The sequence below is a fragment of the Pelophylax lessonae genome (assembly GCF_965119305.1).
Source record: "Pelophylax lessonae genome assembly, chromosome: 3".
In the NCBI taxonomy this organism is placed as follows: Eukaryota; Metazoa; Chordata; class Amphibia; order Anura; family Ranidae; genus Pelophylax; species Pelophylax lessonae.
The window spans coordinates 604,252,839-604,269,791 of NC_138770.1; the positions used below are offsets into that span (position 1 = coordinate 604,252,839).

The following is a 16,953-nucleotide window of genomic DNA, read 5'->3' on the forward strand; positions in this document are numbered from 1 at the left end:
ATCCCAATAAGTGTATATTGATTGGTTTGCACAAATGTTATTGCGTCTACAAACTAGAAGAAAGCTTTGTAATTTTTATGTATTTTACTAGTAATGGCGGCGATCCGCGATTTTTTTTTTTTTTTTTTTGAGCTGGACTGCGACATTGCTGCGGACAGATCGACGTAATACATACATGCAACCTCAATGGATTGGCTTTTTTCCTTGGGACCGCATATATGCATTCTGTCTTTGTGCGGGGAGCTACAGCACAGAGACCGGGCCATACTAAGGATCAGGACCTGAGTCACCTGATCCTTATGATAACTTTTGATTGGTTATCACAGTGATCGGCCACTGTGAAGCCGGCCCCTATGTTTCTCTCTGTGTGAATGGAGGGGAGAGATACATTGTATCTCTTCCCTTGCAGAGAGGAAAAAAAGTGCATGTAAAAAAATAAAAAAAATAAAAAATATATATATATATATATATAATATAAAATATAATATAGTGTGTGTGTGTGTGTGTGTGTGTGTGTGTGTGTGTATGTATATATATATATATATATATATATATATATATATATATATATATATATATATATATATATATATATAATCTCTCTAGAAAAAGGGTTGATCTAGGTTAGTGTCTGGTTCAAGTAAGGGTCAAAGGTCATGGTCAGTTTATTTTGGGCAGGATTTTTTTTAAAAAAAAGCATGTTTTAAATTATCAGTGTGTTTTAGGTAGGATAAAAAACAGCAAAATGCGCTCTATTGTTTCTCTATCGTTCATTGACAGACCGAGCTCCATATAATTCTTGTGACATCTCCCTCTCCTCTGTGTGCGGAGAGGGAGATGTCACAGCCCCATGCATCTCTATGGGGGAATCGGATGAGAGCAGACCGCCTGTCCGCTCTCATCCAATCCCATCCGATCAGATGGGATCCGCTTCGGCAAAGGTTTTTCTTCCCCTGGACAAGCTGTAGAAGTTGCAGGGGGACGATTAGTTTGTTGTTGTCCAGCAATCTGTCCTTTCTGCAGACTTGCATGAGAGTCCTAGGCCTGATGGTGTCGACTTTTGAGCCAGTCCCATTTTCTAAGTTCCACACCAGGTCATTACAGAGGGAAATTCTGGTCAAATGGAACAAAGATCCAAAGTCGTTGGATTCTATTATTCTGTTGAGTCACAACACAGACTGCTCTTTTATGGTGGCTTCACTCGTTGGTATTGCACCAGGACAAGTCTTTCCTTCCATTTTATTGGATCGTGGTCACCACAGACGCCAGCCTGTCCGGCTGGGGAGGTGTGCTGGGGAAGCTGTGTGCCCAGGGGTCTTGGACAGTGGAAGAGTCTAGACTACCACTCAATGTTCTGGAACTGGAAAAAAGCTTTGCCTTTGTCACTGGACAAATCATCTTCAAGGTTGTCCAGTCCGGGTTCAATCAGACAAAAAAAAAAAAAAATGCCACCGCCATGGCTTACATCAATCATCAAGGGGGCACCAAGATTGTCTTAGTGGCCCGGGAGGTGGCCGACATCTTGAAATGGGCAGAGAATTTTGATCTGGCTCTCTCAGCGGTACACATCCCAGGTATGAAAAACTGGCAAGCAGACTACCTGAGCCGTCGGGTGTTGGATCAGGGGGAATGGTCTCTACACCCGGATGTTTCATCTCCTGTGCCAACCTGTTGGCCTCTCGGCTCAACAAGAAGGTTCAAAGGTTTGTAGCCAGTTGACGGGATCCCCTAGCTGACGCCGTAGATGCCCTGGTGGCTCCTTGGGGTCATTATCGGCTGATCTATGCGTTTCCACCGCTGAAAATCCTACCGAGACTTCTGTGCAGAATAGAGACGGTGGAGATTCCAGTCATTCTGGTGGCTCCAGACTGGCCTCGTCGGTCTTGGTACGCAGATCTGGTAAGATTGGTCGCCGATGCTCCTTGGAGACTTCCTCTTTGGGAAGGTCTGCTGTCTCAAGGGCCGATCTTCCATCCTGCTTTAGTCGCTGGCTTTAACGGCATGGCTGTTGAAAGCCAGGTGTTAAAGGATCTTTCTGATTCAGTGATTTCCTACGCTGTTGAAGGCCAGGAAGTCTACTTCCAGGAAGGTCTATCATCGTACGTGGAAATTGTACATTTTATGGTGGGAATTAAGGTTTATCCTCGCCTTTTTTCAGTGGCTATCTCTTGGCTTTCCTTCAAAGTGACGAACAGAAGTTGGCCTTTGCTACTATTAAAGGCCAAGTGTCGGCCTTGGCTGTGTTTTTCCGACGTCCTTTGACCTCGCATGCGTTGATTTACACTTTTAATCAAGGAATCCGTCATTTGGCCCCTCCAAGGCGATCCCCGTTACCTCCATGGTATCTGAATTTGGCATTGTCTGTTCTTCAAAAACCTCCTTTTGAGAACATTAGGGAGATTGCTCTGCTTACCTTGTCTCAGAAGGTTGCCTTTTTGGTGGCTATTACTTCTGCGTAGACTTACTACTGCGGAGTATTAGAATTGGCGGCGCTTTCCTGCTGTTCGCCTTATTTGGTGGTCCACAGAGATAAATACGTACTTCGACTTAGTTAGTCGTTTCTTCCTAAGGTGAATTCTGATTTCCATCTAAATGAAGACATTGTGCTGCCTTCTTTATGTCCTAAGCCCAAGCATACTAAGGAAATTGCTTTTCATTCTATGGATGTGGTTCAGGCAATTAGGGTTTACCTGGCGGCTACTGAATCTTTCAGGAAATGAGATTCTCTTTTTGTCCTTACGGAAGGACCTAGAACGGGACTGGCTGTGTCTGCTGCGACCATTTCTAGGTAGATCAAGCAGACGGTGGTTCAGGCTTATTCGCTGAAGGGTCAGGTTCCACCTTTCCCTGTGAAGGTGCGTTCTACTAGGGCACTGAGTGCTTCTTGGGCTTTTTGCCATCAGGCGTCAGTGATGCAAGGAGGCAACTTGGTCGTCTGTGCACACGTTCACAGAATTTTATAAAGTAGATGTGTTGGCATCCTCGGATGCTGCTTTTGGCCGCAAGGTTTTGCACGCTGCTGTTTTAAAGAGACTTTGTCTCTTTGAGGGTGTGTGTCCATGTGAGCTCCTGTTGTTGCTGGTTGAGCTCTATATTCTCTGGTTGGCTAACATTTTTGCCTTGTTGGGAATTGCGTTATTTTTCTGCGTTGTTCTCCCACCCCTCATGCAAATACTGCTTTGGGACGCTCCAATGGTCAAGAATTATATGGAGCTGCATCTGTTGATGAACATTAGAGAACTGGATTTTTGCCTTACCGTAAAATCATTTTCTCTGAAGTTCATTGACAGACGCAGCACCCGCCTCTTTATCTTGAGTGGGTTGGGGTTTTTTTCCTCTAAACACTGCTTGCAACAAAACTGAAGCCTATAGCAGAGTGTGTGGGTGTATGCCTGCAGGGAAAGCCCCCAAAGGCGTGGTAAAGCTTTTTCCTGCCTAGTGTTCTTTTCCTGTAGGGGGCAGCATAACCCAATGGTCAAGAATTATATGCAGCTGCGTCTGTCAATGAACTTCAGCGAAAAGGGTTTTTTTACGGTAAGACAGAAATCCATTTTTTTTTGGGCTGTACTATGCCTACATACAACTAACATACACATGTGGTATCGCTGCAATTGTCCTGAGCAGGAGAATTTATTTTGGGTTGTTCTTTGGTGGTAGGTTATGGTAGGAACAAGAAATATACAACTACATTAAAAAAATGTTTTTTACTATTTTGGGCCAGTTTTTCTATGATGATAAAAAAAAAAAAAACAGGAGATATGCATTACTATTTACCACCAAATGAAATCCCAATTTGTCCTGAGAAAAACCAGGTTTAATCCACCTGGATGCACAAAGTAGTTGTGATATTTTAGTTTTACTAACACATGGCGAAATTGTGCTTGGGCATTTAAATTAGTTTTACTCTTAGACATTAAGGGGTTAAAGCAGACCTGTATTGAGAGATCCCTGAGATATCAAGCAGCTAAGGTAAAAGATGCAGTTATTGAAAAGCCAATTCTCTACATGTGTGTGACGGTCGTACAGTCTCTCCTATTGTCCTCAAGCGATAAGAGTTAATATTACCAACCTGGACTACTTAAATATGTTGGAGATGGGGCAGCCCCACATGAAGTGGGAAGCTACCAAGCATTTGGATCTGGAGGACGTATGTAGTTTTGTCAGAACATTTTTCATCATGCCAGTTGGATATCTCTAGTACATTGTCGAAGTAAAGGAAAAGTTCTCTTTTCATGGAACGAGTGTACCAAAGACTATGATTATAAGAACTTGGCCATTCAATAACATTAGGCATGCATCTGTTGGATCAGGTGATCTGCGTCTTTTCAACAGTCGGGATTATATACTAATCTCACCAGTAGCAGGTGCTGGAATGGCAAGTGGGCTTCTGTTTAAAAATGTGTTTAGAGATATAAAGTGTAAGCTCTCCTCTTCAGAAAAAGTGGAAAGGGGTGAACTAACCCTTCCAAGCCCCCCCCCCCCCCCACAAACTTAATTTTTATCTGTGGGTGATGCCAGAACAGAGCGGCTCTGATCGTGCTTATAAGTCAGGACTGATCCATCCTGGTGCCCATAGAGAAAGATGAGAAATTAATGCAGTTTTCAAACCGCAGAACCAGGCTGCATAGATGGTGAAACCATCACCCCCGGAGGTTAGTGCAGTGGGTGGGGAAGGTGTAGGGCAGCGGTCCCCAACCTTTTTGGCACCAGGGACCTGTTTAACGACAGCCAATTTTCCCAGGCACTAGGGGGAGGGGCTATTAATGGAGTCTGTCCTCCTTTTTATAACACAGTCCCCCCTTTTATATCCGTGTCCTCAGTTCCCCTAAACATCACAGCCCCCCTTTACATTACAGTGCCCCTTTACATTAATGTTAAGGGGACTTCTCTGTAAAGGGGGCACTGTAATGCAAAGGGGACTGCTTTGTAAAGGGGGCACTGTAATGTAAAGGAGGCTGCTCTGTAAGGGGGGCACTGTAATGTAAACATTACTGCACTGTAAAGAGGGCACTGTGATTATAAAGGGGACTGCACTGTAATGATTATAGTGCCCCTAGAAATCACAGCCTCTTCCATCACAGTGCCCCTGCAGTCTGCCCCCTCCCCTTTCCTCTCTCACTTCCCCATTCCAAGCTCTGCCTCCCCTCACTGAACTCCTACTTTTGACAGGGTAGAGACTGTGATCAGTCCGTGTGCCCTCTCCTGGCTCCCCCGCCCTCCTGACAATGTCATCCTATCAGCAGGACAGGGGGGTGGAGGAGCTCTCCATTCCGATCTGCAGCTCCTTCCGCCCCCTTCTCTGCTGATTGTATGACATTGTCAGCCAGGTGGACGAAGGAGCCGCGAGAGGACACGTAGGCATGGTCACACGGTAGGAGGTTAGCAGCAACTGTGGTCTGTGATCGCCATGCGCAGACAGGTCGCTGTTTATCTGCTGCTGTGCAGCCCGGTCATCAACCCCCGGTGCCGGTCCACCGCCTGGGGGTTGGGGACCCCTGATGGTGTTTACTTTTTTAAAAGGTGAACCCTAACCTTTTTATTGACTTTTTTGGCCTACAGTTAGCGATACATGAGCAGGCTGAACCACCAGTTTTATTTAAAAGTTTGTATCTTGTGCACTTCTTTCAGAGCAATGAGCCACATGAAACAATGCCCATCGCTTCCTTTGGACAAAAACAGCGGCCTTCCCGAATGTTCATGACTCCTCCACGGTTACAATACCCTCCACCTGTCGAGTCACCCATCATGGTAAATTATGTTTTTTTTTTTTTTTTAGTATTTATTTTGTAGAAAAGATAACATTGAGGAAAATGAGTAGCTAATGGAAGCATTAAAGCTGAGCTGCTATGCAGTGCTGTATTCATAAAATATCATAAAAATAATTAATACTAGCTACGCAAGTACCTGCGTAGGGATGGGGGGGGACAAGTACCTGCGTAGAGATGGGGGGATGTTACAAGTGTATGTTCACATTGGAAATGTTTTTGCAGTTAAAATGTCTTCTTTCAATTTGCTTCCACTGTGTACATGTTTGTTTAGATTTACCATATGGCAGTGTTTTCTTCGTTATGTGATGCTTAGGTTTTATACCAAATTTTAGGAAAGTGATACCCTGTTGGCACAATCTCCCTGGAAAAGCAAATCGTCCAGCACAGACAATAACACAATAGGGGGGTTTCCAGTGGAATTCCTTGTTCAGGTGGTAAGTAAACTAGAACTTCACCTTGGAATATCTGCAATATAACATTCTTGGTTTCCAATTGTAGCCTTTTCAATGTCAGTTTTAGCATCATACAATAATTATTTCTTTTGTATTTTTGATCTCTATTTTTAGCATTCACATTTTGTTTGTTTTTTTTTTTGTTAGACAAGATTATCAAAGATCCTTATGATCAAGAAAGAACACATCAGACAACTAAAAGACATGAACACAGAAGCAGAAAAACTGGTGAGGCTTAATTTTTTTTGCATTGTCAGTTTCAAACACCACATACCCCCACTCATAGTGAGCTTGATTCCAGGCTATGAACATTTTTTTAAATATTCGCAAGGAGCAAATGAACTTTTAAAACATGTTCTTGGTGACCTCTGTAGCTACAGACTCTGTGATGCCGTTCATCCTCAAAGTTTATAGCACTGATTTGATCCAAGTCAATCTTGGAGCTCTGTTCACCCTGCTCCCCCTCCCAGCAGTGACTGTGCTGAGTTCACCACCACCTCCTCCAGGTATTGACGCAGCAGCTCAGCTCACCCTCACAGCAGGGACTTAGCTGTTATGCTGTCCCTCCCGGCAGTGACTCAGCAACTCTGCTCTTCCCCCTCATTGGTGATTCAGCAGCTCAGAGACTGGTATTGTGGGTGTAGTAGTCTGTAAGCATGAGAGACAGATATTTGGCCTTAGATCTCTACTGAGGTCTGCAGGTTCTGTTCCTGCCTAAACGAACGGAGTGAGTCTGTGATCTACTAATTTCTATGGGAAAGTAAACGCAGGAATTCAGCTTTTCTTGGCCATTGAGGGACATAGATCCTAAAGTCCAAAAGTCTTAAACATTTGGAATGTACTGCTGCCTGTAGCAGAATTTGGACAGCAGCGAAAAAAAAAAAAAAAAGAAATGGCAGCCCAGTATAACCTCTCCTATTACCAGCATGCTTTCTTTTTTTGCTAGTATCCTAGGAGGATGGACGGCTTTTCTACAGCTCTGCTGTGTTAGACCAATCTATTTGTTGCTAGCATTTTTTTTTTCTTCAAACAAGACTGCACTACATCACTGGAGCTTTGACGATTGCAGCTATCTGGCCGCCCACTTATTCTTAACCTGGCCTTTGGAGTACTGGGTCTGGACCCTGCTGATCTGGATGTTGCAGGGATAGGCAGGAAGTGACTTTCAGACACTTGGTTCCATGTGGGGCACTTTCCAGCAGTGTTCATTTAGTTTACCAAATTAAAAGTATTTTAGTGGACTAAAATACAACTAAAACCATTCAGATGACTAAAATGCAATTAAAACTAAAATGGCATTTTGGTCAAGACTGACTAAAACTTAATAAAAATTTGACGTAGAAATTAACACTGCGCTACCACATACGAATACGTATGGACATCTACTAAGCTGCTGGAAAAAAATTGAGACAATTTTTTTTTTCTTAATATTTAATGTTGGTAATATGTTCAATGTCATTACAGCCAATTAAGTTTACAGATTTTTTGGGGGCTTTGATTTTTTTTTTTTTTTTTTTTTTTTAAAGGTGCACTTCTGTTTGTCAAAAAGCATAATTTTTTTTCATGAAACTTGGTTTTATTTAATAAGACGCTATATATCGCATCGGCTGAATCTGTTTGTAGTGCATGTTCAAACCCTAATTTCATAAATAATGGTATTAGATTTTTACTGCAGGAGTAGGAGATTGGAATTTCTAGAGAAATGCTTAAAGAGTAACTCCACTTTTGTTGAGAGAAAAAAACATTCCCCTCTGGGTGTTTTGTACATTGCAAGGATTTTAACAAACTTTGTTGCAGATTCCTACCTTTTTGTTCTGAAGAAATCACTGCTTGTTCCTCTGTGCTGAGTGCTTCTAATGGGAGTGGTTTCATAATTATCATTCTGATGTGGCACCTGCAGGACACTAATGAGGAAATCTGCTGGAACCTTTAGACGTGTTCCTATTGGGAGTATCCTCCCCAAAAATGTAATTTCTCTTTCGTTAATTGACACACAGCTCCTTATCTTCTTGACAGTTGGGTTATACTGCCCCCTACATGAGTAGGACACTTACTTTCACATTCCAATATGTGCCGGTCACTAGCGCTTCCTCTGATTGGCTGTGAGCGAGGAGCATTATCAGTTTGTGGCGTTACCCTTTGGTCTCACCTCCGCTCCTAGGGTCTTCACGGAAGTGTTGGCTCTGGTACAAGCATTGTTGCATCAGCGGTACAGGAGTAGCTGCATAATCTTTAGCGAAGAGAGGGAACTCTGAGGGAGTTTGGTTGGATTCTGAACCTTTAGAAGTCTGAGACTAGACTATCTGGGACTGACTCTGTACTCGGCCTCAGCCAGAGTTTTTCTTCCTCTGGAGAAACTCCAGAAATTGAAGGAGGCAATCCAGCTTCTGTTGTCTAGCAGACGGTCATCCCTCCGGGCTTGCATGTGGGTGCTGGGCCTGCTGGTGTCTACCTTCAAGGCAGTTTTGTTTGCACAGTTCCACATGAGAACTGTGCAGTTCGGTTAAGAGAGATCCTGGCAAAATGGGACAAGAATCCTCAGTCTCTAGACAGTTTGACCCTTTTGAGCCAGGGTACGAGAGGGTCCTTGATCTGCTGGCTTCGTTCTCCAGCACTTCGACAGGGAAATTTCTTTCTCTCCCTGTACTGTACGGTTGTCACCACGGATGCCAGCTTGTCCGGGTGGGGGAGGTGTCCTCGTCACAGATTGTGCTCAAAGGGTCTGGGCTCTTCCAGAGTCCAGACTGCTGATCAATGTACTGGAACTCCGAGCTATCAGACTTTGGATCATGGACAGTTTGCCTTTAGGGGTGTCCGGTACACATTCAATCGGACAGTGCCACGGCTGTGGCCTATGCCAATCACCAAGGGGGCACAAGTGCCCTGGCAGCTCTGAAGGTTGATGGTATTCTAAGGTGGGCAGAACAATTAGTTCCAGCCCTCTCTGCGGTACACATTCCAGGGGTGGATAATTGGCAAGCGGATTATCTGTCGACAGGCGTTGGACCAGGGGGAATGGACCCTTTATCCGGAGGGGTTTCATAAGTTGTGCCTCCAGTGGGGTACTCCACAGGTGGACCTGTTGGCCTCTTGTCTCAATAGGAAGGTACAGAGGTTTGTGGCGCGGTCTCAGGATCCCCTAGCCGATGCCACAGATGCCTTTGTGGCTCCCTGGAGCCAGTATAGTCGGATTTACGCCTTCCCCCCCCCCCCCCCCTCTCAAACTTCTACCAAGACTCCTTTGCAGGATCAAGGCAGAAGGGATTCCGGTCATTCTAGTGGCTCCAAACTGACCTTGCTGATCTTGGTACGCCCATCTGGTATAGCTGGTCACCAGTGCTTCTTGTAGACTTCCTCGCCGGGAAGATCTGCTGTCCCAAGGGCCAATCTTCCATCCTGATTTACGGTCGCTCGCTGCTGGCTTTAATAGCTTGGCTGTTGAAAGCCAGTTGCTGAAGGATAGAGGTTTGTCTGAATTGTTGATTCCTACACTGTTAAAGGCTAGAAAATCAACCTCCTAGGAAGATCCACCTTCGTACTTGGCACATTGTACAATTGCATGGTGTGAGTCTCTTGGATATTGGCTTTTCTCCAACGGGGGGTTGAGCAGCGGCTGGCCTTGAGTACCATCAAGGGCCAGGTTTTCGGCCTTAGTTGTTTTCGTTTTAACGTCCATTGGCCCCACATTCTTTGCGGTGCACCTTTATCCAGGGAGTTTGACACTTGGCTCCTCCAATGTGGTCTCCATTGCTGCCATGGGACCTCAATTTGGTGCTGTCTGTTCTTCAGAAGCCTCCCTTTGAAAGTCTTCGGGAGGTTCCCCTGCTTACATTGTCCCAGAAGGTGGCCTTTTTGGTGGCTATTACTTCTGCGCACAGGGTGTCTGAGCTGGCAGCGTTGTCTTGTCGTTCACCTTACCTGGTGTTTCACAGAGATAAGGTGGTTCTTCATCCCAGTCCGTCGTTCCTTCCAAAGGTTGTCTCTGATTTCTATTTTAATGAAGACATTGTGCTGCCTTCCCTATGTCCCAAACCTAAACACCCTAAGGAAATTTCTTTGCGTTCCTTGGATGTGGTTCGGGCAATCGGGGTATACCTGGCAGTTACGGAGTCTTTTCGAAAGTTAGACTCCATATTTGTACTCAAGGATTGCCCTCAAAGGGATGGCTGCTTCTGTTGCGACCATTTCCAGATGGATCAGACAGACGGTGATTCAGGCTTATTCAATTAAGGGTCAGGTTCCTCCTTTCCCTGCTAAGGCGCAGTCTACTCGGGCGATTAGTACCTCCTGGGCCTTCTGTCATCAGGTGTTAATGCTGCAGGTTTGCAAGGCAGCCACCTTGGTCGTCTGTGCACACTTTTTCAAAGTTTTTTTTATAAGGTGTGGATGGATAGAAGGTGGATGTTTATAAGGTGGATTTTTTTTATAAGGTGGATCTGCAGATGCTTCCTTTGGCCTCAAGGTTTTGCTGGCTGCTGTTAAGAGGACCTGGTCCTCTTTGAGGGTGTATTTTTTTTTTTTTTTCAGGTGAGCTCCAGTTGTTTAAGGTTGAGCTCCATGTTACCTGGTTGGCTACGGTTTAGCCTTGGGTATTTTTTCTTGCTGTTCCCACCCCTCATGTTTGACACTGCTTTGGGACGTCCCAACTGTCAAGAAGATAAGGAGTTGTCCGTCAAAGAACGAAAGAGAAAATGAGATTGTTGACTTGCCGTAAAATCAATTTCTCTGATGTTCCTTGTCGGACACAGCACCCACCCTTCTGTGGAGTTGTTGTTGTAGCAAAACTGCATGCCTATAGCTGAGAGTAGGAGTATACCCCCTGGGACTGCCCCATAGGCGTAGTCAAGGTTTTTCCGGCCTAGTGTTCTACTCCTGTAGGGGGCAGTATAACCCAACTGTATAACCCAACTGTCAAGAAGATTAGGAGCTATGTCCGTCAATGAACCTCAGATAAATGGATTTTACGGTAAGTCGAAAAACCCATTTTTTTTTTTTTTTTGGTTGCAGGGATGCCTGAAATCTGACTTGTATCTTAGTGTAGACTTCTGGGAAAATCAGTGAGCCAATCACACAAGCAGGAAATTATTTCTCTGGGGTGTGGTCAGTACTAGGGCTGCCACGACTCGTCGGCGTAGTCGACTACGTCGACTACAAAAAATCGTCGACGTGCGGAAAATGCGTCAACGCGTGACGTCACACGCCCCCGGCCGGCCGCCGCGCCGCTTGAAGCATTGCCGGCCGGGTGAAATTCCCCCGCCGGGCTCCGTCGGAGACGAGAGGTGAGCGCTGACCATCTCCAGCACCCCTGTACTGCCACAGCTTCTGCCGCAACACACATTCGCCATCCTCCCCCGATCACCCAGCTACTTAGACATGTCACATTTGCGGCGCTACACCGGCTTGTAATGGTCTGTACTAGGTGGGAGGGCTTACTGAGGGGTCTGTACTGGGAGGGGGGTTTAGTAAGTGGTCTGTACTAGGTGGGAGGGCTTACTGAGGGGTCTGTACTGGGGGGGGGGGGGCTTAGTAAGTGGTATGTACTAGGTGGGAGGGCTTACTGAGGGGTCTGTACTGGGAGGGGGGGCTTAGTAAGTGGTCTGTACTGGGTGGGAGGGCTTACTGAGGGGTCTGTACTGGGAGGGGGGTTTAGTAAGTGGTCTGTACTAGGTGGGAGGGCTTACTGAGGGGTCTGTACTGGGGGGGGGGCTTAGTAAGTGGTATGTACTAGGTGGGAGGGCTTACTGAGTAGTCTGTACTGGGAGGGGGGGCTTAGTAAGTGGTCTGTACTAGATGGGAGGGCTTACTGAGGGGTCTGTACTGGGTGGGAGGGCTTACTGTGGGGGTCTGTACTGGGAGGGGGGCTTACTGAGGGGTCTGTAGTGGGAGGGGGGCTTACTGAGGGGTCTGTATTATTTACAGGATTAATTAGCTAATCAAAAAAACACTCAATTAAGCAAAAAAACAAAAAATTTTAATAATCGTTAGATTAGTCGACTAATCGTAAAAATAATCGATAGATTAGTCGACAGACAAATTAATCGTTAGTTGCAGCCCTAGTCAGTACACATTCTGTATACGGAACACCTCCAGGTAGCCATATTGTATTGCATTTTCAGAAAATTACAGTGGCTGCAGATTGAAAAGGAAAGGTAATTTTAATAATTTTTAATAACATTCAATGATTTGTGTCATAATTGTATATGATAAATTGTTTTTTTTTTTATTTGCTTTTTTTTTCACAACGAAAGTGGAGTTAACCTTTAAATAATGCATTCAAATTTAACTAAACCAATTCGATTTTCGTCGACTAAAATGTTCTGGAGATTTTAGTTGACTAAAGCTAAAATGGCATTTTGGTCAAAATTAACACTGCTTTTCAGACTGCTTTCTTGTTATGCCTAACAGCAGAGTGCTTTCCAGATCCTTACCAGAGCTGCAGGCATTGCGTCTCTGCTTGTTCTGTCTCTAAATAACTCTGTATGTGGGCCAGTCGTACCAAACACCAAGTGTTTGGCACGACTGGCCCACATTGCATAGGCTGTTTGGAACCTTTATTCCCTGTTTCTGCTGCTGAAGGGGTTAAAGGGGGCTTGGCACTCATGTTGACTGGGTGGACCAGTGCACACTACAATTTGTTACCCACCAGCCAGCATTGGAGAAGGAACTATTCACTGCTTCTCCTGCTTGCTATTGAACCCTCACCTGCTATCATCTATCTGGGATTTGTGGGTACATGAGGCCTTGCCTATACCTTAAGTCTATATATTGCCTCACCACCATGCAGTTGCACTATGTCTCATTCTAGACACTGGGATGAAAGGTGGGATATAACTCCACTGTACTAGGTGCCCCCAGCTAACTTTTGTTGTTGGCTCCAGGGCTGTTTTCAGTGCACCTACTAATGGCATCAATGTCTGCAGCTTGGTGTCAGACTAGAGTCATGTTGCCTTCTGCTCTTGGAGTCTGTTCTTTCTCTTTGATCATGGCAGGTGGTGTTTGGTCCTCTACTCTTATCTGCTGAGGTCTTTACCATGGTCATGCAAGACCTGTGGCCCAAATCTCCCAGTTATTTGCTAACTCTTGTCGGTGAGGCTACAAAATCGCTCCCACGCCCTCTGATGACTGAGGCCACAAAAATACTCCTGCCTCTTCTTCTCCTGCCTCTTCTCCTTTAAATTTTATCTGATTTGCCCACAGCATTATTATGAGCCATCGGCTGCAGGGACTGGTTCTGAGTTGCTCTTGTCCTTGACTGATGAGCTTTACCTCCAATTACCAGTCTACGGTTATTCCTAAAATGTCAGCTCTCATTGATGCAGTGCACACAACTAGGAAGCTACAGAATCAGTTTCTTAGTCTTTGTAGCCTTTGAAGTTTAAATTACCTATCTTTGCATGTGCGTTTTGCAAGTCCTGCCCTTCACTCTATCCTTGCTGTGTCTTTACTTTGTCGAACCATGACTGACTTCCCCCAAAAAATTAAAGTCAGCAGCTACAAATACTGCTGATTTTTAATATAAGCACACTCACCTGTCCAGGGATCCAGCGATGTCCTCACCCGAGCCAATTCTTCAATCTGCTTCAGGTCCAGACATCAGCACACTGGGTAAGGGAAACCGGCAGTGAAGTTGGTTCCCTGCTACGCATTGTGAATGGTCCCCAGGGACGCAGATGGGGGGGGGGGGGGTAGGATGTTTGAACCCCCCCAAACAAAGCATCAGTGTACAATATACATTGAAAATAGAATTTATTTATTTTTGCACTGCACTAGGCACTAATGCATTATTTTAATGCTGCTGCCTGCTGTTTCTCCACCTGTCCACCTAGGGCGCCGCCCGGGCTGTAGGCTTGGCTTGGGATCAGGGAGGCTCTGGCTTAAAGTGCTCTCCTCTGTCTGCTCTGCCTCCATATCTGATCTCTTGTCCAGACTGAGACTCCAGAGACATGTCTTGACTTGTCCAGCCAGTTACAGAAGCTTTCAGGAGGACAGCAGCACTGAGAGCAGAGCGGGAGGGAGCGCACAGCACCTATCCCACCCACTGACACATATGATCGGCTCCTCCTCTCTTCAAGCTGCCACTTCCTGCCTTTGGCTGTCGCTTGGGGAAGGAGCTGCTTCACATAACAGTGGGATCATTCTGAGATTTACCCTTAGCTGTATGGAGTGGAGTGCTGTGCTACTACATTTGAATGCTGCTTTGAAGGTTATTAATCCCTTTTTAAATGTATGCTGCTAGCCTGCAACATTGTAGCCTTGCTGAGGAAGTTGTTGACCCTTTACATATGATGCTAGGCCTACTGGTCTTAGCTTAAAGTGGTAGTAAACCACAAAAAAAATCTTCTCTCTGAAAGTTAATGGCATAATGTGCTAGTATGCATTGCATACATGATGATGATTATCATCACATTATTTTTATTAGCACTTTACTTTTGCACTTTTGTTACATATTTGAATGTATTCTATGTTAATTATCTCACAGCAGAGGAGTTGCTGCTTATATATTTTTCAAGTTCAGTTTAAAATTTTGGATTATATATATATATATATATATATATATATATATATATATATATATATATATATATATATATATATATATATATTAAAAAAATTATGTATGTGTGTGCTCCTCAAGCTAAAACTGCAGTGCAAAATTTCTTCCTGTCATTGATTCATACTATGACTAGGTATCTGAGATTGTGGGAACTGCTGGCAAAGTTTGTTGATTGAGGTGCTGAGTCTTCTAGAATTGCTGTTGTGTTAGCCTGTTAGGCCCTGACTGTTCACTTGTAGCAATTTGGGATTGTGGGCAGAAAATCCTTGTGATTCCGCCACACCCAGATTCCAATCCAAATCTCACGGCAATGCTGGCAAAACGCAGAACGTGTGTTTTGTGTTCTATTCATTTTTAGTGACACCAAAATGTGGTGTGGTTTTGCTGTAATTGTTGAGCGATTTAACACACAAGGATCCAAAACCACACTATGTTTTGGTGCCACTAAAAATGAAAGGAACACAAACACACGTGCTGCGTTTTGCCAGCATTGCAGTGTGATTTGGAATTGCAGGCAGAATCACGGGGATACTGCTAGCCCGTGATCCCAAATCACTACATGTGAACAGGGCCTTAATGACCTCGACTAAGGCTGGGCTAAGTCTTCCATTGCTGTTGTGATACTGTTGTGTTTCCAGGGTGCACCGCATTATAAGTATCTTCTCTTTTTCTGTATGTATGGACTCTGCGGTGTCTGCAAAGTACCACTTCTCTTGTCCTGTATGCCCATTTAACAAAAAAAAATCTGTGTGTGCTTTGCTGCTTCCTTTCACAAGATGGTGCCCTTTGCATCTATCTGCCCAGTAAAGATCCCAAATTGCTACATGTGAAAAGTCAGGGCCTAACAGGCTAACACAACAGCAATTATGTAGGCCCCGGCCTCAATGTATTTTATAGGTACAAGGAAGCCCAGGTTTTGTTTAATCATGTCTCTTAGACCAGGCTTGACAAATTTGCCTGAAATCTAGGGGCCAGCTAATAAAGTTAGGAGCCAGTTTTTTTTTTTTTTAAACAAACAGCCAAGCTTTATTTCCAAAAAAAAATAACATACTAAATTTACACATAAAGACTAGAACCCCGCTCTCCTCTATAGCACAATCGGATGGAAACAGACTGTCTGTTTCCATCAGATGCCATCTGATCCAATCCATGGGATGGATGGATAGAAAATAGAACCACCATCTGTCTGTTTTTGGCGGACAGGATCAGATGGCTGCAGATTACTGCTACATAGGGTAGACTGAAGGGTCCGATCAGGTCTGCCTGAAAAACTGACAGGCGGACCTGATCAGACAGCCCCTGTGAAAGGGGCCTTCGGCTGTGTGGCTGTGGCATGGCGTTGAGGGAAAAAAAAATTATATATATATATATATATATATATATATATATATATATTATAATTTATATATATATTTTTTTAAATAATTTAAAAAATAAATAACCACACTCCCTGTCCACTTACCTTTTAAGCAAAGGTAAGTGGACTGGGAGATGAAGCCTGCAAAAACTTCCCTCTCATCTCCTTTTGGGAAGGAGATGGACAGGCAGGAGAAAACAGCCTTGACTGCTTGTCATACTCCCGGCCACCACAAGAGGGGGCCAGTTCCCCGTTCTCTCACTGAAGTAGGCCGAAAAGCCGTGGCCTCAATTATTGGATGTCTATGCACTTGGGGACTGGGTGGGGGGCCGCAAAAGGGACAGAACCCCACCTGCAGTGCACCCCAGGCGCTAGGTCGCTAATTCTAGTCGCCAATGCGACCTGGCGCCCGGGGTTTGTCGAGCCCTGTCTTAGACCCTCCCACTCATTTTTTGCCACACCCACTTATTTGCTGTAGCGTGCCGCAATTAACTTCCTCCCTGTCATGTCCCTCATTCTCGTAAGCTCGGAGTTTTTTGAGGTATGTTTTGTATGTATGAGCAATGCACAGTGCCGCTTCTCTTGTCTGGTATGCCAGGTTAACAAAAAAATCAGTGCTTCCTTCCACAAGATGGTGCCCTTTGCACCTGCCCAGTAAGATTGGCTATTACAGTGCACCACTCTGTGGGCAGTCCAATGGCTGAGAGCGCTGTCCACTGTGTTCTGGTGAGGGGGGAACACAATAGCACAGTTGGGGAGACCGCTGTACTAACACAGCGAGTTTTAGTACAGTGATCTGTCAGTTTTTTTTTCCTTCAGCCA

The 16,953-nt window shown here is 44.9% G+C and overlaps 1 protein-coding gene across 2 annotated transcripts in view; it reads left to right on the top strand.

The window, feature by feature from the left end:
* LIN9 (lin-9 DREAM MuvB core complex component) overlaps positions 1-16,953 on the top strand; it is a 120,105-nt gene that overhangs the window by 76,395 nt on the left and 26,757 nt on the right. For both annotated transcript variants that reach the window (XM_082251640.1, XM_082251641.1), the window contains exons 9-11: positions 5,629-5,748; positions 6,101-6,202; positions 6,368-6,448. In XM_082251640.1, coding sequence (XP_082107766.1) covers positions 5,629-5,748; positions 6,101-6,202; positions 6,368-6,448 — 303 coding nt within the window. The remainder of the gene's footprint in view (positions 1-5,628; positions 5,749-6,100; positions 6,203-6,367; positions 6,449-16,953) is intronic.